This window comes from Thermobia domestica, chromosome 14, assembly GCF_964235325.1.
Source record: "Thermobia domestica chromosome 14, izTheDome1.hap1.1, whole genome shotgun sequence".
Lineage (NCBI taxonomy): Eukaryota > Metazoa > Arthropoda > Insecta > Zygentoma > Lepismatidae > Thermobia > Thermobia domestica.
In genome coordinates, this window is record NC_137467.1 from 42,970,442 (window position 1) to 42,992,060 (window position 21,619).

At 36.3% G+C, this 21,619-nt stretch overlaps 1 protein-coding gene across 1 annotated transcript in view; it reads right to left on the reverse strand.

The window, feature by feature from the left end:
• Nucleotides 1-12,792: 12,792 nt before the first annotated feature.
• LOC145669655 (putative cytochrome P450 49a1) overlaps nucleotides 12,793-21,619 on the reverse strand; it is a 35,367-nt gene continuing 26,540 nt past the window's right edge. Inside the window, exons 7-8 of the mRNA XM_081737907.1 lie at nucleotides 20,485-20,730; nucleotides 12,793-13,017 (exon numbers count right to left, since the gene is read on the reverse strand). Of these exons, the coding sequence (XP_081594033.1) occupies nucleotides 12,907-13,017; nucleotides 20,485-20,730 (357 nt within the window). The 3' untranslated portion in view covers nucleotides 12,793-12,906. The remainder of the gene's footprint in view (nucleotides 13,018-20,484; nucleotides 20,731-21,619) is intronic.

The following is a 21,619-nucleotide window of genomic DNA, read 5'->3' on the forward strand; positions in this document are numbered from 1 at the left end:
ATATGAGCTGTTCGGGGCATCATAATAACATGTCACAATTTATAACTTTTCGAGTAAACTGGAAAAGAGGGTTCAACATTCTCATGCAACTTACTGCAATGACACATATCAAAGAAGCTTGCCCTGGCATCTGCAGGTAGAGTTCCAAATTAGACTACCTACAAACTGTTCTATGGTTCAATCTCAACCGATTCCACCTAGAAACTCAACTTCACAGGATGCTTTTTCCCGAGCCGCTCACATTCGCAAGTTTTGTACCACAGAATACAGTGATATTTAAGAGCTTCCTACTTTTCAAGTGAGTATCTCTCATTTGGATCTCTGATTAATCAAACTTTGTGCACGATGCAACTTTAAAGATGCAAAAGATCTTAAAAAAACAACCTTTTTAGTTGCCATTCTTAGTAGTAATTAGCTGAAGATAGCATAAGTAACTCATAGGAAAGTAAAACACTCTAACAATAAGAAAGATTAAAGCAAGCAGTCTAACCTAAAATGAAGTTATATTATTAACATTATCGCGATAACGGAAGCAAGAATGTATAAATAGATTTTTTGTCGTAAATTTCCTATGATTTATATACAGAAAGCCTGGTAGCGATTTTTTGGCGCTCAGTGTATGCTATTCTCTAGGTTTGACTAATTTTCGTCCTACCTTGGCAATATAAATGTTAACTACTCCATATAATACTATTCATTTCCTCAAGCCTTTGGCTATCTGTAAATTTTATACACATTAGCGACATCTCTCCGATTGAGGTAAAATGAAGCGCATTTAACGACATCTATTAGTCTGATGATGAACTATTGGAAATTAATGTACCAAAAACTGAAGCGTCTTGCGTTTATAATAAGGATTAACAATTTCTAAATATTTCTGCCTGATGATTATACATATCGTAACTAGTGGTGGATCTAGCCCGTGACGGGGGGCCTAGGCTCCTAAGTTTTTTGAGTGACAAAATTAATTAAAACTATTATTTATATAATTATTAAAAATATATTTTAATTATTTTAATTATATAAATTAATTAAAACTATTAATTAAAACTATTATTTATACCTATCATAGAATAATCTGGGTTCTGGCTGGCCTACCCACTTTTTACCTTCTAGATCCACCTCTGACCCTAAAATCTCTTAAATGTTTTGAAATTTGCGTATCAGAGTTTCTCACATACTCATATGCTTAATTTGCATTGTAAATGGGATTGACTAGCCGTTTGGGAATCTTGTACAATTTGTACCATACGGGTGTTTCATGGTACATTGCGTTATAACTCTCCTATTTGAGAGTTTTCATGCGCTTTTTTTTGTTTTTCAAGTCCAGAGGCATTGTAGAAGACCTTACATATGGTTTCACACCTTCCTGCGTCTAGATATTGGAGGTGATGACGTCATAATTTAAAAAAATATATATTTTCTTTTATTAAGCCTATGTTCATTATTTTTTGGCGGGCTTATTTTTGAACGTAGAAGATTGAAATTTTGCACAAACATTCAGCCCACCTAGTGGTATTTATCAGATTTTTTCAGATCTATGTGTTAAAACAGGAAGGTCCAGAGGAACAAAAAGTTGAAAAAGGGATATTTTGACCAAAAAATCCCTTTCTTCGGGATTTTCCCGCCTTAGATACATGATGGAGACATGTGAGTCATACCGTCTGAAAGGCAGTTCTATTCTGAAGAGAATGATGGGCGAAAAATGACGCTAGGGTAATTAGGGATGTCTCAGGAATTTTTTTTACCTGAGATCATGGTGTTTTGCGGTAAGTTGGAGCATTGTGGGGATTCTTGATAAAATTTCTCCCGCTCTTAGTATTCAAGATAGAAACTTGAAATTTGGCACACACATTCAGTCTATCAAGTACTATTTATCATTTTTTTTAGATCTCTACGTTCACACAGGGCCGTTCCGAAGGAGCCCAAAGTGTAAACCCCCTCCCCCCCGAAATTTTCCCTTTGACATCACTTTTTCCTCTCCTGGTCTATGATATGGGCATGCAAGTGGTACCATTTGAAAACCAGCTCCATTCTGAAGAGAATGAGGTATGAACCATGATCCTAGGATAAATAGTGACGATGCAACAGCTGCTTGACTGAAAGTCTAAAAAATACCCCAAAAACCCAAGAACCAGAAGGGGCTAGTCTAGAGAATTATGGGATACTTTAAATAAAAGCAATAATAAATACACTCATCTTTTGTGGCTATTAACTTTTATAATAAAATTTAATTTACTCTCTTATCTTAAAAGTATTCTTGTTAAATAAAGACTATTTGTCATTTTTTTTTTTTTTACTAAGGTATTTCGATAATAAATTAAAAATTATGATCAACTTACACTCTAATGCCCATCTATACAACTCGTTTTCAAAGTTATTTGGCATTTCCATACTGGAGTCTCGTAAAGTGTAGATCCTGAAAATAATAATAATAATAACAATAACACATAATATGGAACTAATTCCAATACCAGGCCATATTACTAATACCAGCCAAGCATGGGCGCCCGAATAAAATTTTATAAGGGGGATCATCTTCCTGGTTGCTATATTGTTTGGTATTTTTTTATTTGTATTAAGAGCCAGGGGGCCCCGGGCCCCCTTCGGGCGCCCATGCAGCCAAGTCCAGTACTTGGAAACGTTAAATACAAACTTTACTGGGATCGAGAAATCAGAACACATATGACGTTATCTGCGAACATACCCGACTATTATCAATAAAATAAACCAAGTAATAACCCTCATAGATGTAGTAGTACCATTGATTCAAAACAGTACAACAGTCAGTATAGAAATAAGCAAATATAAAGAACTGGCAGACGACATCAAAAAATTATGAAAATGACAAAGTTATAGCAAGGCAGATCATTGTCTCATCTATAGCCATTGTCACAAAAAGTACAGTGACACTATTTGAATATATAATCGCAAAACATCTAACAAATCTATAAAAATGGGTAATACTAGACACCTGTCACAGTGGCGGATCCAGGAGGGCGATCGGGGCGATCTCCCCCCCACCCTAGAAAAGGAAACTTTCTTATTTTATATATATAAATAAATCCCATCTCAGAGTTTGGAGCTCTTAAAAGTAGCTCTAAGTAGCAGTAATACAACCCGCCGCCTCCCCCCAAGAAGTCCATCCTGGATCCGCCCCTGACCTGTCATATGGTCAAGAAGTTCTTTGGAGAAGAACTCTTCAAATACTCTGCACTTGGCAAAGACAGTCGTCAGATTACTAAGCTAAAACTGATTTAAACAGAGATACATCAATAATAATAATAATAATAATAATAATAATAATAATAATAATAATAATAATGCCATACCTCGATATTTCTCACAATTATTGACCTATGAATAACAATATTGAAGCTGGAAACGATAGTAGAATGGTAGAGGTGAACATGAAACGTTTTCAATAGTAAATCCATTCCAGAAAATCGCTTCTTGGTTTGATTTGATTTGATTTTGAATTTATTGTCCCTTTCAGCAGCTAGGCTATATGAAACGTTCACGTACAGCTTAACATAAAATTCGAACCACATTGGATCCTACTCCATAGAACCCGGGTCTCCCACGCCAAAGGCGCGTACACTAGCCACGAGGGAGCTCTAATCGTTTTTTGGCATCTGAAACATTTTTTGTTCTATGGTGATCACCACTGGACGTGAAACTGGTTTATTTACATTACTTCCGGATTGAGTAGATGCTATAAAAACAAAGGAGAAAGAAATCCTTTCTTGGGAAACTGCTGTAAAAACAAAGGAGAAAGAAATCCATTCTTGGGAAGCTGCTGTAAAAGCAAAGGAGAAAGAAATCCATTCTTGGGAAACTGCTGTAAAAACAAAGGAGTAAGAAATCCATTCTTGGGAAACTGCTGTAAAACAAAGGAGAAAGAAATCCATTCTTGGGAAACTGCTGTAAAAACAAAGGAGAAAGAAATCCATTCTTGGGAAACTGCTGTAGAAACAAAGGAGAAAGAAATCCATTCTTGGGAAACTGCTGTAAAAACAAATGAGAAAGAAATCCATTCTTGGGAAGCTGCTGTAAAAGCAAAGGAGAAAGAAATCCTTTCTTGGGAAACTGCTGTAAAAACAAAGGAGTAAGAAATCCATTCTTGGGAAACTGCTGTAAAACAAAGGAGAAAGAAATCCATTCTTGGGAAGCTGCTGTAAAAACAAAGGAGTAAGAAATCCATTCTTGGGAAACTGCTGTAAAACAAAGGAGAAAGAAATCCATTCTTGGGAAACTGCTGTAAAAACAAAGGAGAAAGAAATCCATTCTTGGGAAACTGCTGTAGAAACAAAGGAGAAAGAAATCCATTCTTGGGAAGCTGCTATAAAAACAAATGAGAAATAAATCCATTCTTGAGAAACTACTGTAAAACAAAGGAGAAAAAAATCCATTCTTGGGAAACTACTGTAAAAACAAATGAGAAAGAAATCCATTCTTGGAAAACTGCTGTAAAAACAAAGGAGAAGGAAATCCATTCTTAGGAAACTATCTCTGAATCCTCCATCTCTTACCTTTTTCACTGTAATACCTGTTGACAGACAGAATGGCGGACATGACCATTCTATCAGACTTCCTATACTTATACCTAGCATAATTTCGAAGACTAAAATGATAAACTTCTTGATTCTGCATGGCCGAATAAATTTACATATCGTTATGCTCTCCCGTTCTGTCCTCTAAACGAGAGGACATAACATGTAGAGTAGAACATGGGACTAAAGTGTTGGACCTATGTTGGTTGAGAGAGAGAGAGAGACAGAGAGACAGAGAGAGAGATCGAAGGAACAAGAGACACAAAGTAGCTTTTCAATGACATGGCCTTTGGATTCAAGACAAACAGCTTCGCTTGTGCATCAATAATCGCAATTATTTAGGCAAATACGGTTATACAAGTGAATCACATTTTGTATGAATTTTGCAACATTGCAGGCAAAATGCTTATAAGTAAGATTCGTTACCAAAGAGCTGGAGTAGGTTCGTTGCTGATTCGAGAACCCTTGTACAAATTCCACAGTCGATACTATATGGATCATTCCATGTCAATTCACCTAGAGCAATGTGCTTCAACGTCTCAGATTCCCTTCAAAATTTTTTTTCATACAATGAAATTGTGCTAAATTATTTTTTCCAATATTTTTGGATGAGAAATGGGGCGGGGAGAAATTTAAAAAAAAAATTGAATTTGGCGCCACTTCAACTTTCCGTCACTCATCATCATGGAACTAAAATTACTATAACTTCGTTATTTTTCAAGTTATTGGGCTCATTCTGATATCAAATGAAAGCTTAATTCCTGCTCTTTCAGACGATTCTATGAAACCTTACAAAAGGTTACACTGTCAAACATTAATGGGAATACAAAACAAACTTTAGGGTTTCCACAAATTGTGCCATTCCTCAAAAGTTACAACTCTGAAACTTTTGAAACTTTTTTCGTGCATTCATCTTAACACGTATAAGAGGAACAAGAGCCAAAAGAGCCAAAAGAGCCAAAAGGGCCAAATGCAAAATGAACGCAGAGAGAAGAGGGCCAAGCGCCAAAGAGCCAAGAACCAGAATAGAGCCAATACGGTTTAGTGCCAAAAGAGCTAAGAGTCAGAAAATAGCCAAGAGGATCAAGCATCGAAAGAGCCAAGAGTATCAAGGGCCATAAGAGTCAAGAGCCAGACGAGAGCTAAGAGGATCAAGAGCCAAAAGACAAGTGCCAGAATAGCGTTGTCAACGGCTCGAGCGGCTCGGCTCACGGCTCAGTCACCACTGGGCCGAGCCGAGAAGTGAGCTGAGCCAGTAGCTCACCCAAACTGAGAAGGCTCGAGCCCTCGGCTCATTTGGGCCGAACCGAGCCTTGCCGATGGCTCATCCCAAACGAACCGGCTTAAGCCGATGACTTACCTGAGCTGAGCCGAACGAGCCGATGGCTCACCCGAGCCGAGCCGAACCGAGCCGATGGTTCATCGCATCCGAGCCGGTTCATCGAATCAGTTGAACCGAGAGGGGCCAAGCCGGTTGACATCACTATGCCAGAAAAGAGCCAATAGCGCCAAGCGCCTAAAGAGCTAAGAGAACCAAACGGCAGAACTTCCTTGTAGGCAACCGAGGTGAGAGCCGAAGCTTCATTTTCTTTTGTCGCTTCAGTTTTCCTGCCCCATTCTCATAGAAAAACTTTGACAACACTATTTTAATATTCAGAAATAGAAGCCTGCTGTTTCGATCACATCTTTCCTACATTTCTTGTCTTTTGAAACAAATGGAATGCCAATTGTCTCCTGTGACAAAGGAAACTCTTCTGTTAGCGTCGAAACGATAGTTTTTTTCTTTTTTGGGGTCTTTACTCCATGTGTTCTTGTCTTCTATTTTAATATCAAGAATAAAAGACATACTCATCTTACAAAATAAATTTCGAAACCTTGATGTTAAAAACGTTTGCCTTAAAATTATGAGTCGCTTTAGAATATATTAAAATAACTTTTCCTTACCTGTTAATGAAGTCATCTGCAACATCATTAATAGGTTTAATATACAATTTAGCAGTCTTTGGTTGCATCATTGGTTGGTTTACAACTGTTCGAAAAGATTGCCAGCGCTCCCCATGTCTAGATTTAAGAGGAATAAAGCAAAATATAATAATATGAAATGAAGTATGGATAGATGAAAAGAAATAGATTTAACGAAACTAATAACTGTGTATGCGTGTCAAAGCCACACGGAGACGATAGAAGAGACAAATTTCGCAATTTTTAAGTACGAGAGGGGACCCAAAAGAAACCGGATTGAAAGAGCGCTACCGTTCTTAGGCGTAGTAGGGAGTTCTCCTGCTAGGTGGGTCTAGTAGAGACCTCCCCAGATCAGTTGGCCAAGCGGCGTCTGCTTAGGAGGTTAACGTTTGGTCGTATTATTGTTTTTCTCGACTGTTCTTCTTTGCTGCCTGCGAAATCGTTATGGCAGATTCAAAGGAACTGCTTCCTACTTGGAAAATCGGAAACGAAAACTTACCAAATGCTTCAACAAGCTTTCAAGGATAGTATGAACCCCACACAATTTTTTGAGTGATTTGGGCGCTTTAAGTGTGATGAGATGAGTGTTGAAGATCATGCTCGTTCTGGGACCTCTTCATCATTTCGAAACGATGAAAACATGGAACAAATCTGCCCCAAAATCAGCGAGGATCGTCGTTTCATGATCGATGATATTTCAAAACAGGCAGGAGTGAGTTGGAGCTCGTGCCAGCTTGAGGTTTTGCAAATGAGACATGTTGCCGCTAAGTTTGTTTGTCGCCTGCTCACACAGGATCAAATCATTCGTCTGAATTTGAGCCAGGACTTGAAAAATCAGATTGAAAGTGATCCGAACTTTTTGACCAACACAATGACATTTTCCGAGAATTAAACAAAATCTAAAAATAAAACGTTTTGATGGTGTAGAGGCTGTAAAACAGACTTCGCAGAGCGCATTGGACGATATAAAAAGTATCAGAGATCCAGAGGTGCTTCAAACAGTGGGAAAGAAGATGGAAGAAATGAATCGCATTTAATGGAGAGTTCTTTGAAGGAGACTGAAAGAATTTTGTAAAAAGTGTAATACATTATTTTTTTTAACGAAAGTCCGGTTTCTTTTCGGTCTTCCCTCGTATTCATAGAGAAAAATATCAATTTAACACGTTTTAGACAAGCGACGAGTTATGCCCCTAGTGGACCAGTAGGACGAACGATGAAAGTGCCAAGCCCTTTGCTTTATATTTTTCATTGCGAATGAACGACAGGTTATATTGGTAGAGTGTCTCGTGTACACATTTGTTGGTGCCCTTTTTTCAAATTTGAACCGCTAGATAACACGGGTACATTCTATCACAGAGGTAGCTTACTTGAACACGTGTCATGTTCATGTTTACGCTGTTGAGTGTACCAGACCAGATTTTGAAACTTGTTCACGAGGATTCCGGTTCTCAAATTTTCTAATAAATAGTAAAATATATATTTTAAACCTTCAAGATGTTTCTCATTAATATTTTTCTGCAACTTATTAGTCTTTTATCTACACAAAATTCCCATAGACCACCTCCAATATCCTTCCTTCCCCAATCTCTGCACTTCTCACCCCGGATAGAGGGCGTAACCCTCGCAAGGGAGCTAGCCTTCGGCTAGCAAAAAAAAATGCTAGGAAAAAAAATCTGATACGATGTTATTTTAAACTTCATGCGCTTTCAAATTGCTACCTAGTCCTAATAAGTTAAATTTTAGTCCCAGCTTTTTGTGTTTTCATCACCGCCCGCTGTAGTCACTCCTTTCGCTCGCTCTCTATACTGCCTGTCGAATCACCAAAAATAACATGGAGATCGGCGTACGAATATTTTTCCAAATCCGCCGCATGGGTGCAGCACTAAGCGAGGCTTGTTAGTATACCTCTCATAGAGGAAAATACATTGTAGGGTTCAGTGTTGTCGCAAATTAAAATGTATTACTGTTATATGGTCTTTTCTAAGTTACGAAGAGGTATTTTAGAATACGTTGGGACATCGTTTCACGAAATACCATCGAGTATTCAACTACAGAAAAATGGTTAATAAATAAAATATCAAGACATGATGATACGAAGGGAAGTAACTTAATTCCTCCAGACAGATCTATTGTTTGTTGTCAACATTCTGTAAAGTTCGGAAGCTGAAACAAGACTCTGTGCCCAATGTGTTCTTAATAGACGACTAAAAGAACCACCTAGAAAGGCGAACTTCCATAACGTTCGTTGAGGCTACTATACCGGATTTCAAGAAATCGGTAGATTCATTGAGTAATATGAGTGATTATGTTTGCCAGTTCTGTGGAATGCACTTTGTAGAACTGTTATAGTGATGAAAAGTACAAATTGCTGTTATCAGAAAAAAACAGTTTAAAAAAATTGAGAAACCACTATTCACATATGGAGAAAGCATAAACGAAGTGTTTTGATTTCCTTGCAAATTCAAACTCATTTCCAGAAAGACAGTCGAAATTCTAAAAATGAGTATTGGAGAACTTCTACCGTTTCGTATTATTATTATTATTATTATTATTATTATTATTATTATTATTATTATTATTATTATTATTATTATTATTATTATTATTATTATTGATAATAACATTGAAATTTGGAGTGAGTGGAACGCGTCGTTCGCCAGAAAATAGCTGCAGGCTCGGTGTCAGATTTAATGTTTTTCCACACACAGGCAAAAAAATATTTTCCGCCTCTCATGCCGATGTACAAAATTTTAACACAATATAATATAATATTTATATATATTTTTCAGAGTAACATCCCACGATTATACCCATTAGGCTAAGGAAGACGGATGATTAAGGCAAGTGAATGTTGATGGAAGAATTGGTGGAATGAAATGTGGAAGGAAACCAAAGTACCCTGAGGAAACCCACGGACACCATGTTGGCCGAGGATTGAATCAGGGATCCCACGCATCAGAGGTAAGCGCTCCACCACTGAGCCACCCTGCCCCTATATATATTATTTTTGTTCAAATTTTAACGAATTTTCGTTTCCAATCTGCTGTAAAGAAAGTCAAATTTATACAAATTTACTTCTTTTAAAATAGAGTTACAGAGAATAATCAGTTTGTGTAAGAATAAAAGAAATTGTTTAGAATTATCGGCCTAAATTGTTAATATTCTAATACTAAAACGTCACAGTATGATTGTGAAAGAGTATAATATGGAAATTGTTGTCATTGACCAAAATCAGATGCGTAGGGTCTATAAGCGTTTGCCATTAAAATAAATTAACTGCCTTCCTCCTTGTTTCGTATCTAGCGAACGCATTTATTAACATAATTATACTGAACGTCATGAAAGGTGTTTACTGTCTTTAATCATTTTTTTGTTTTCCTTATTAAATTGTGGTCCAACGGGCGATCGTAAAATCATTGTGCCCTTAGGCCCGAGTCTAGTTGTTCTAGTGTTAAATCCACTCTTGCGCAGGATATATACATATCAGGTACAAATTTTTGGGGGTCGGCCTAGAAAAAGATGTATGAGAATGCATCTTGGGGAGATGGATAGTAAATCCTGACTTCATTTTATAGTGTGTAAATTCAACGGCATTCTTGTGTTTTTGATATGATGAGTCGTTGCTCTTTTTGTCAATACTACTACTACTACTACTACTACTACTACTACTACTACTACTACTACTAATAATAATAATAATAATAATAATAATAGCATGATGATGGTGGTGCTCAGTGATCTGCTTATGTTGGGCCTATCAACTGAGTAGATCGTAATTTAATTGGTTGGAGTGTGTTTCGTCTATTTTGGATTTATTACTTTGAGAAAATAAGGATGATACTTTATGTGTTTTCATTTAAATATTATTTATTTTTATATGTGAAGTGTGTATGCAAATCACAAATTACATACCATTACTGGCTAATACAGCTAACGACGACATCATGTCTATCGCGCTCTTTTTTGTGTGTTAACCTTGCTATTACTTCGTGATAATAGATATGTAGAATTTCTTCTTTTGTTAATTAAAAGTAAAATTCTTATTTAAAAAATATATACAACTTTGTCGTAAGTAGGTAAATTATTGAAAAAGTGTACTATTTCCTACAAAAATTGGGGGAAAATATACTGAATTACTGTATAGCTATATTGAAGTAGACGAGAACAAGCCTCGGCTGGTCCTGCCACCTAGCGGTCATTTTTTGTTTTTGTCGTACGCTATGAATCGTTGTTTCGACAGGCAGTATACAGAGCGAGCGACAGGAGTGACTCCAGCGGGCGGTGGTTTTCATTTAACTTACATCGATTTAAGAGATTTGTAAAATGTCCGAGTATAATACGCTTGACCATATCTGCACAACCCGACATAAGTAAATATATATATATATATATATATATATATATAGTTATTATGAAAAGACTACAATACTATGTGAAGCATGCTATTCTCAGATTACTTGGAAATCAAATACTAATTGAATGGCTCCGCCGAACAACGTTGCAAGTGACAACAATTCAAATTTATAGAAATCGAAAAAAATATGTTGATTATGTGTAGGCTTTAAATTTACTTTTTTCAGTTTCAAACTATGCCTTTATATCAAATGATATTACATGGAATTGAAACTTCTATTACAGCTCCATTGTTCTGTTAAAATCTCAATCTGACAGAAATTGTCGCTTGCAACGTTGTTCGACGGAGCTATTGACTTAGTTTGGAGTCTTATCTTGTACTAAAAATTAAATTATGTATCTACTGCAATTTTGAAATTAAACTTTACTACTTGAAGAAAAAAATGGAGTATTTGAATTCCTGCGTCATGCGTTTTGGTTTGGGGCACCAAGGCGGGGGCGAGGGCACTAAGGCGAGTTTTTGTCCCGGGTGGCAACTAGACTAATTGCGTCATTGCTCAAACTTCAACTTCAATGTTTGTATGCCAAAAAGTTAAGGCATGAAGAAATTTAAGGTTGGTTTAAAGGGACAAGTTTTGCCGATAGATGGCACTACAGTCTTTGTATCTCCCCCATGTATTTATTTGCCTTTCACGAAAATTCACGATTTTTTTTTTACAAATTTTAACCTAGAGACTTCAAATTTTTAGAAAAGGAACTTAATAACCTATTAAAGGGAACAATCCGTGTCGATTTTTATTTAGAATTTTCTTCATTGTTAAAATGGCTTGATTGTTGAAATGGATATCCAAACCTTTAACAAAGGAACTGTTTCAATAATGAAGAAAATTCTAAATTCCCTCTCCACGGATTGTTCCCTTTAATAGGTTATGAAGTCCCTTCTCTAAAAATTTGAAGTCTCTAGGTTGAAATTTGTAAGAGAAATTGTAAATTTTCGTGAAAGGTAAAAAATACATGAGAGAGATACGGAGACTGTAGTGACACCTATCGGCAAAACTTGTCCCTTTACACTAACCTTAAAATATTATTTTCAACATTTTTTGCTATTCTTTTATTAGTAAAATGTATGAAAAAACTTTAATTTTGATTGAATTGATCAACATCTTATGGGACTTGAAAGTTTTGAGAAGTTAAGCATTCGTATCACACTATGCCTCGATATTCAAGTATCTTTTTTTTTTTTAACTACTACTATCGTTATCTATTTTTATTTTTAATTGGTCGTTAATATAGTAATGGTTCAGTAATATTGCTATTTGAATTTATTAAATGTCTTACTTCAATTGAGGAGTTTGATGCAATAAGGGCGTCAGTCTGAAACATGCAGTTGGAGAAAAACGATGTTGAAAATTTAAGTAGTGTTTTTTATTCTTACATAAAACAATGTAATATGCAGCACTTTATTCCGATATTGAATTCAAATGTTACCAGGAGGATAAACAAGTATGGCAAAAGCCACAAATGCGTTTGATGCAAAAAACGGCGTAAACTCGCTTACGCCTTTATCAGGCCCGTAGCCAGCCCAAAAATTTAGCGGGGGGGGGGGGCGGTAGAAGTTAGGAGGGACCCGACCCAATCATATTATACTTCATCCCATATTATAGTTCATTTGCAAGCCTACCGTGAAATTTTGTGGGGACCAGCCAAAGTTTAGAGGGGCGGCCCTCTTGCCCCCCGTGGATACGGGCGTGGCCCTTATTACATCAAACTCCTCAATTGCATAATCATATTTGGATTAAGTCAGTATCTATGCCCAAAGCTTATTATTGTTAGAACATATTTTTTAGAACAAAGAGATCAAATTAGTTAGTGTTGCTCCAGCCGCAGCTAATGGTAAATGTTACAAAATCGACAATACCAAGAGTTAAAACAAATTATATTTATTTATACATTGTTTTACAAAAATGCACAGTTGCACAATAATTTTTGTTTCTTAAATATACAGAAGACTCTGAGGACATTAGGTGGTTAATAAAGTTTACGTTCTGTCCAACAAACGGAATTTCAGAGGCTTCTTTGGGTGATTAATAGCTTTACAGTCAAATGTCATTTCGCCATAATGGTACTCAACTCTGAAGCGCCGCAGCAACTGAAAAAGACAAAAATTTTAATTATTATATTATTTAATACTATGTATATTATTTTAATGATTGATGCTAATGATGATGCTTGATGTGTCATATTTAACGTTCAGTGCTTATTAATCAATGGCAGAATATAAGAGAATAAAACAAAAGCTGAGATAGGAAAATGTCAGAGGGCGGATCAAATGGAATACTCTGCTTTCTCCAGAAGTATGGAGCCCCGATTACACCACCAAACACTTTAAATTGTAACGTACTTTTTCTCACTCATTCGAGAGATCATGGAAAAAAACAAACAGATTTTTTTTTCTATCGTACAAGCCTTGCTTTTAGCAGACTTAAATCTAATGTAGACTACTCACTGATCTAAACAATACGTTTAGGGCTATTGTAAAAAAATATTGACGTGTGACAGTTTCGCAATCTATTCACTTTGGCTTCATCAGACAGCATGAATGAGACTAGGCTACCTGTGTATTTATAGTGTCTGATGAATCCAAAGTGGATAGTTGACAAAACTATTACACGTTAATAATTTTTCTTTCTTTGTTTATTTTTCTTTTTTCTTTCTTTCTTTCTTTTTCTTTTTTCTTTTCTTTTTTTTTTTTTTACAATATACGTATTGTTTTCTCAGGGAGTAGTGTAAATCACATTTTGTGCGAAAAGATTTTTCGTCTGGAGCACTGTTTACAGAACATTCACCGTTTAATCGTGAGTTCGTGCACATTCAGATAAAACTTAAAAAAATAAATGCTGGTCATTTTGTAAACAGTGCCCCACACGAATATCTTTTCTCCCTATAAAAGTTGCCTGCTTTCTATCATCCATCCATAATGTAAAAAACTTACATATCTTGATATACTATAAAGTGTTCGGACTCATCCCAGTGCTCTCCAATAGAGTTCTCTGTAGGGCAAGTTGAGCGCTCCATATGTATATGTATGTTTTGTGTGTGCGCGCGTGTATGTGCTCTTCAACAAGCATCGGGTCCATATATTCCGAAGAGTGGCTTCAGCCAGCCAAGAGTGCATTCTTTTTACTTTAAAACACATTCTATACCTCGTCATGTGTTTTCCATAGAGAATACTATGCTCCCATAGGCACTCATATTAAAAAGTTCGAATATCTCAAGTTTCGAAAGTCGGAGTCAAAATTCCCTCAGATTTATGTTTCTCCTGGCCTAATTTACAAAATATATCAAACTCAGTTGTAGTTCAGTTTGGTTCCTTGGTCACCCATATTTTCGGATATTTCGAGTTTCAAAAGTCCGATTATCAGAGACGTGGACATTGAGAAAAGCTGAAATATTTAAGCTGGAAGCATTTGAAATGTGGTGTTGGTGCAGAATGCTGCGCATATCATGCACAGAACAGAAAAGGAACGAATTGTACTAAAGGAAGCTAATGAAGGACAAAAGAACATGAAGATAATAAGAAAAAGAAGAAACAGCATGCTTGGCCATCTTATTCGGCACTCCGATCGGATCACTGTGTTGATAGATGAAAAAGCAGAAGGAAAACCAGCAAGAGGAAGACAAAGAATAGAATATCTAGATACAGTTACGAAGAAAAGACCTTATCATAGTATAAAACAGCTCTTCTAAGGAAGAGAAAAATTTTAAAATTTCCACGTTCCCCACCAACCTATGGTTGAGATGAGAAAGAAGAAGAAAATACGATTACCGTCCCCTTTAGCCTAGCTGGTGTAAGCATGGGATGTAAAACTGAAAGATTTCATTTCCAAAGTCCGATCGTCAAAATTTCTTCAGATTCATGTTCCTCATGATCTGATTTAAGACATATCAAAATCAGACTTGGTTCAGTATGTTTCTCTGCAACGTAAAAACGTAATGTGGATCGTATTGAAAACTCTTTATCAGGTTAAAGTGATCACTATAACTTAGTTATTTTGTATCTGATATCTCTAATGTTAACTGTCAATATGTTCCTACATTTCAACTCCGTATTTCCCAGTTTTAATACACAATTAATAACATAAGAACATATGTTATTGTACATTCTAATCTTGTTGTATTCTTGAGCTTCTTCGGGGTTAAGCGGTTAGCGCACACGCCTTTGGCGTGGGAGACTAGGGATCGATTCCCGGTGGGAGTCATGTGGTTCAGATTCCACATTAACCCGTAATAGGGCGCACGGCGTACAAAGTTCCGCAGCAAATACTTTTAGTATTGTATGTGACACAATGCGGCACCCCCGCCGCTCACCCCCCACCTTATCTACCCCCCACTACCCCTCTACCTGACCCTTAGAGAGAGAACCAGTTTGAACGCTCAGCTCTGGCTAGGTTAGGCGTTTTAGGAAGAAGTGTTGTCTTTTGTACGCCGCGCGCCCTATTGTGTGAGTTTTTGTGCGGACACTTGTACGCCGCGCGCCCTACACCGGCATTGTTTTTAGAAACATTTTACGTACTTGTTTTAGTGAAATCGTCTTGTTTTGCGTTTCATGTCGCCGTGTGTTGTGTGTTTGTAATGTATTATAATTTGAATCTGTAATTAGACCTATTACTTTGTAGAATTTTGTGGTAAAGATATTTTGGCTACAATGGAAAATGAAGAAAGAAATCGTTTGCTTTCTTTACTTGATAGCGTTTAGAAAGAAATCCAAGAAGAAGAAAGAAATGCTAAACCTGGTATAGAGACTTTGCGTAAACATTTGTTTGCAAATAACAAAGATGATAGTAGAAGTAATGAACCTGCTCAAGAAGATGTCATCGAAGGGGAAGGATCTGATCAGTCCGAAGATGAATTGGAACACAGTGGTCACGATACGGAGTCAGAAATGTCTGCTAATGAAGAAACTGCAATAGAAGATGATAGTGATGGAACAGTAAACCGGAATGTGTTAATTGGAAAAGACAAGGAAACTGAATGGAATGCTCACATGAACGATGCTAATTTACGTGGAAGAGTGCGAAGACAAAATATTATTCGAGCGAAAAGAATAGGAGAGCGTCTTCCTACACCAAAAAGTGAAGCTTTGGCAACGAAAACCTCATACGAAACTTGGAAGCTACTTTTTCCTGACTCGCTCATTGACGAAATTGTTGAGTATACCAATGTTTGGATACGGACAAATAGAGCAAACTATGTACGTGAACGGGACGCTAAAGAGACTGACCGATTAGAAATGAATGGTGTTATGGGTTTGTTATTTCTTGCCGGTGTGCTGCAGTCCTCACATACACGTATGGAAGATCTATGGGCAAACGATGGACTAGGAATTTAGTACTTTCGTCCCACAATGTCGGTCAAACGTTCCATTTTATATTCATTTCTTGTAATAAAGTCAAGTTTTCCTAACTTTTAGTTTTTTTTACCTGTAACTGCTTAAAATGATAAGTTTAAATAAATTTTGTTTAAAAAAATGTCAAATTTGAAATTTTTTAACATATAAATAGTTTAAAAACAACTTAGGACTGAAAAATTACAGTAAATATGTCTTCAGGGACCAAATGTGTGTATGTGGTACTTTGTACGCCACGCGCCCTATTACGTAACTTTTCCTTATGCGCCCTATTAAGGGTTAAGCAGTACGTCCACGTCTCATATAGCCTTGCTGCTGAAAGGGACGTTAAACTCAAAATCAACAACTCAACTTGTTGTATTGACTATTGTCGCTACGAATCAATGCTATGAGAATGTACCAAAATTTGCTCTCTATCAGTACACTACACTCTTGTTATAAACTTATTTATCAGAGTTCACAAATTGAAAGTTTGAATAGAAAACCGTCAAGGGAAAACTGATTGTTCTAATTTTCAGGCACATTGCTTTTACATGGTTCCATTGAACTTGCCCTGGAATACAGATAAAAACTCACGGCCGAAACCTCGCTCCCCAAAATTTCGCGCAGTAAAAACCTCGCTGGATAATATCTCGTATGGTGAATATCCCTTCATAACTATTTCTTCATTATTCGAAAATTAATATTTAACTATCCTAATTGGGTAAAGAAAATAGGAAGGTTTTATCCTACGCGAAACTTAATCTCGTGAGGTTTCACTTAAGCCAGGCTTCGACATGCTAGGTTTTGGACTGGTGGTATCTTTGGGTGTGAGGTTTCTTTGTGTGAAGTCAATTTTACAAACAAATATTTTTATCAAATTCTACCCAGAGTATGTTTAAATTTTGAACAAAGCTTATTTTTCATGATAATACAATACGAGGAAGGACTGGAAAATTCGTGATATCACAAAGAGGAAATAAAATTGGAACATATTATTGTAGTTATTAGAAAGGTCACATATTGTGAACCTCTCATCCCGTATATGATCATTTTATCATTGTCTTTTCCTTTGTTACAGGTTCTGTAAGAAGATATGGCGAAGGATCTAAGGAAATTCGAGAAGAATGAGCTTTGCAGTGTCATGAAGTTTTTTGTGCTGCAAGACAAATCCTCCGTGGAAATTCATAAAACTTTGCAGAATACTTGGGAGGAACACGCTCCTGGATATACAATAGTATCGAAGTGAGTGAGGCGTTTTAAGGCTGGTCATCGTGAGACTGAAGATGAACCTTGCTGAGGCAGGCCTTCAAGTGCAATGACCACGGAAAATATCGACAAAGTGCATGACATGATCATGGAGGATAAGCACATATCGATCAAAAACATTGCTGCGTGTTGGGAATATCGCGTGAGCGTGTGGGTATCATAATAGCAGAATATTTTGAGATGCGAAAGGTTAGTGTTAAGTGGATCCCAAAATGTTTGAATGCTCACCAGAAGAGAACACTCGTGCAGATGTTACTGGAGATTTTGCAAAAGTTTCAAAACTCTGATGAGTTCTTGCGCAGTCTGGTGACAGAAGATGAAACATGGCTGCACTACTATGATCCAGAGACTAAACAGCAATCCATGGAGTGGTGTCACAGTGGATCTTCTCGACCGAAGAAGTTTCGAAGCCGAAAATCAGCTGGGAAGGTGCTCGCATCGGTGTTTTGAGATAAGGACGGTGTCATCTTTATCAAATATCTTAAAAATGGTGAAACCATCAATGCTGGGGTTTATTCTAACTATTTGATTGAGCTGAAGGAGGGCTGAAGAAAAAACGTAGAGGAAAAGTGAGCAGTGGTGTTCAGTTTGTCCAGGACAATGCACCCTCCCACAAGGCTAATCAAACCATGCAATGGCTGGTGGATCTGGGTCTCACCTGTGCACCTCACCCACACTACTCACCTGATCTGGCCCCATCCGACTACCACCTCTTCCCACACCTCAAAAAAACATCTCAAAGGCAAACAATTTCCGTCCGAAAAGGCACTCATTGCGGAAGTGGAGGGCTGGTTTGCACAGCAAGACAAGACCTTCTATTTGCAAGGGTTAGAAATGTTGCAAGATCGTCGTGAAAAGTATATTGAGCTTCGGTGGTAATACGTTGAATAGTGTATTAAAATGGTTCTTCCAGGTAAATTTCTTTTTGGTGATTTCATGAACTTTCCAGCCTCCCCTCCTATTCTACCAATTCCAACACGTACTCTACGTGTTAAGACAAAATAAAAATAATTATGAAAACCAAACTCTATCGTAAGTTCAAACCATGCTGCAGAATGGATCATACAAAATGTAATCACTAGTTCAACTTCATAGGCCATCTTGAGATTTAGTTACGAATCTTTTTCTTTTTTTTTCTTTTTTTTTTTTTTTTTTTGGTTTAAACCAAAATGTATAAAAACATTTCTAATTGAAATACTGTTTCCAACTCAGAAGGGACGTTTCACAACAGAAAAAAGAATGGAAACAGAGTGTTCATAAAACTAATACAACTGCCTAAGAAATCGAATCGAGTAAGATGTAAGTTAAACAGGAATGTTGTCTGTTACCAATATTCTTTAATATCAGTCTAGAAGAGATAATGTTAAAAGAAAGTTTACGTAGGGAAAACAGGTAGGAAGTATAATATCTATGTGCACATGGCTTACGTATGGTATGGGACTTGTTCCGGAATTTGGACAGAAACTAATATGGTATTAGAAAGTTAAAGGAAAAGTCTTGAAAAATTAAGTATGAAAATAAACACGAAAATGACAAAAGCAATGATTTTCTTTAGAACGAGGCAATCTGTTTCAAATAAGTAGAAAGGAAGAAATTAGAACAGATGGTCAATTCTCCATTAATAACCTGTATAATTAGTGAAAGAGACATCTAGTGCAAGAGAAATACAATCAAGAATAATTTAGGAAGAAGGAAAGTATATTGTGTGTGATTGTGTGTGAATAAAAGGTGAAGGAAAAGAATCTTTTACAGTTCTGTGTTGGAACGTATGTACTCAACAGCGCTGTCTAAGTAAAACTGGAGAAAAAAAGATGGAGAGGTTTCAAATAGAATAGAATTAATATAATTAGTTGGACCGAATAGAAGACTAATGAGAAATGTTTGAAGCAATAGAGGAAGAAATTACAATATTGGTATTTACACTGGGCTGTTGTTTGGAAAGAAGCTGTAACTTAAATTGAGTGATAGAAGGTACATTGGAAGTAAAAACCAAAAGAATTGAAAGGAAAGGAATGGAATGGAAAGAAAAAGAATGGAATGGGATAGAAAGGAAAGACAAGAAAAGGAAAGGAAACGAAATAAAAGGAAAGGAAAAGAAAAGAATGAAATGAAAAGGAAAGAAAATGAAAGGAAAGGAAATTAATAAAAAGGAAAGAAAAGGAATAGAAAGGAAAGGAATAGAAAGGAAAGGAAATAAAAGGAAAGGAATGCAAAAGAATGGGATGGAAAGGAAATGAATAAAAAGGAAAGAAAAGGAATAGAAAGGAAAGGAAATAAAAGGAAAGGAATGCAAAAGAATGGGATGGAAAGGAAATAAAAGGAAAGAAAATGAAAGGAAAGGAAATTAATAAAAAGGAAAGAAAAGGAATAGAAAGGAAAGGAATAGAAAGGAAAGGAAATAAAAGGAAAGGAATGCAAAAGAATGGGATGGAAAGGAAATGAATAAAAAGGAAAGAAAAGGAATAGAAAGGAAAGGAAATAAAAGGAAAGGAATGCAAAAGAATGGGATGGAAAGGAAATAAAAGGAAAGGAATGGAAAAGAATGGAATGGAAAGGAAAGAAAAGGAATGGAATGGAAAGAAAAGAGAAGGGAAAATAAGGAAAGGTAATGAATAAAACGGAAAGAAAAAATAGAAAGGAAAGGAATTGATTGGATAGGAAAGAAATCGCACGGAATGGAAAGAAAAGAAATGGAAAGGTAAGGAAAGGAGATGAATAAAAAGGAAATAAAAGGAAAGGGAAGAAAAGGAAAGGAAATGAAAGAAAATGAATAGAAAGAAAATAAAAGGAAAGGAAAAGAAAGGAAAGGAATGGAAAGGATTTTTGGACGATATTAAGAGGAATACTTAGTCCATTGAACTACATTATAATTAATACAAAATCACGTAATGTTTTAATAAAAATGTACCTTCGAACTAGCTTCTTATATTTTTTCTATGCAGCATTTAAAACCCCACTTACCTTCATTAGAAGCGTTTCAGCTTCAATTTCAGCAAACCGACGTCCAACGCATGACCGAGGTCCAAATCCAAACGGTAAGGATACGAATGGATGTATCTTTTGGTCCTTGAATGGACAAGCATCTGATCCTTCCTCTGCTATGTCCTTTTGCCTAGTCTTGAGCCATCGTTCAGGGATAAATTTCATTGGTTCCGGGAAATATTCCTCCATGTGGCATAATAACATATGGGGAATGCTTATCATAGTCTAAAATAAACATACGCAGCCATTACATTATAAGCGATAACATTATGGTTTATATATAACAAAGACAATTAGCACGAAAAATATGTACTATTATTCAAATTTTTAATTGAATATTGAATTTACCAATTTTCGTATTGAAAGAACTGTCATTAAAATTTCTATTTATTTGTAAACGAACCATAGAACAACTTATTACCTTAAGTTAACGTCCTTTATTTTCTCAAAAGAAAGACTTTTTAAAATTCCTTTTAGGTATTAAAATTTTAAGTTATAAAGTTATGTAAGATGTTAAGGTATTGAATGAGGAAGTGATGGCCAAAGTAGCTTCCTGAGAAAAATGTGTATAAAACTCCATATATAGCAGGAATCATAATAAATTTATATGTGAACCAACAAATAATTCTTAGAATGGGGGAGGAAATGACAGAAGAGAGTGGAATTGTAAGATGAGTTCGACAAGGAATGCTGTCTCTCGCTAACGCTCTTTAATATCTATCTAGGAGAGACAGTGAAAAAGACTCTATATATTGAAGACAGCATTTCAGTAGAAGGTAAAATGATTAGGTATATACGGTTTGCAGATGATATTGCACTTATTGCGGAATCTGAATCTGAAGAGAAAATCAATCAGATGTTGGAAAACTCGAGAAAGGGTTGTGAAGAATATGGGATGAAAGAAAATGTTAGAAATATGAAAGTCGTGGTGATTGGAGCGAAGCGGTCGATGTCAAATATAGAAGCAGGAGGGGACAAAATATCTCAAATGTCTAGTTTTCCATACCTGGTAGCAAGGCCGCCCATCAGGGGGGGCAGTGTGGGGCGCTCGCCCTCCCCCAAAGGAAATTGTACTTCGGAATATCGGAAACCTAATAAAATTTTTAGAATAGTT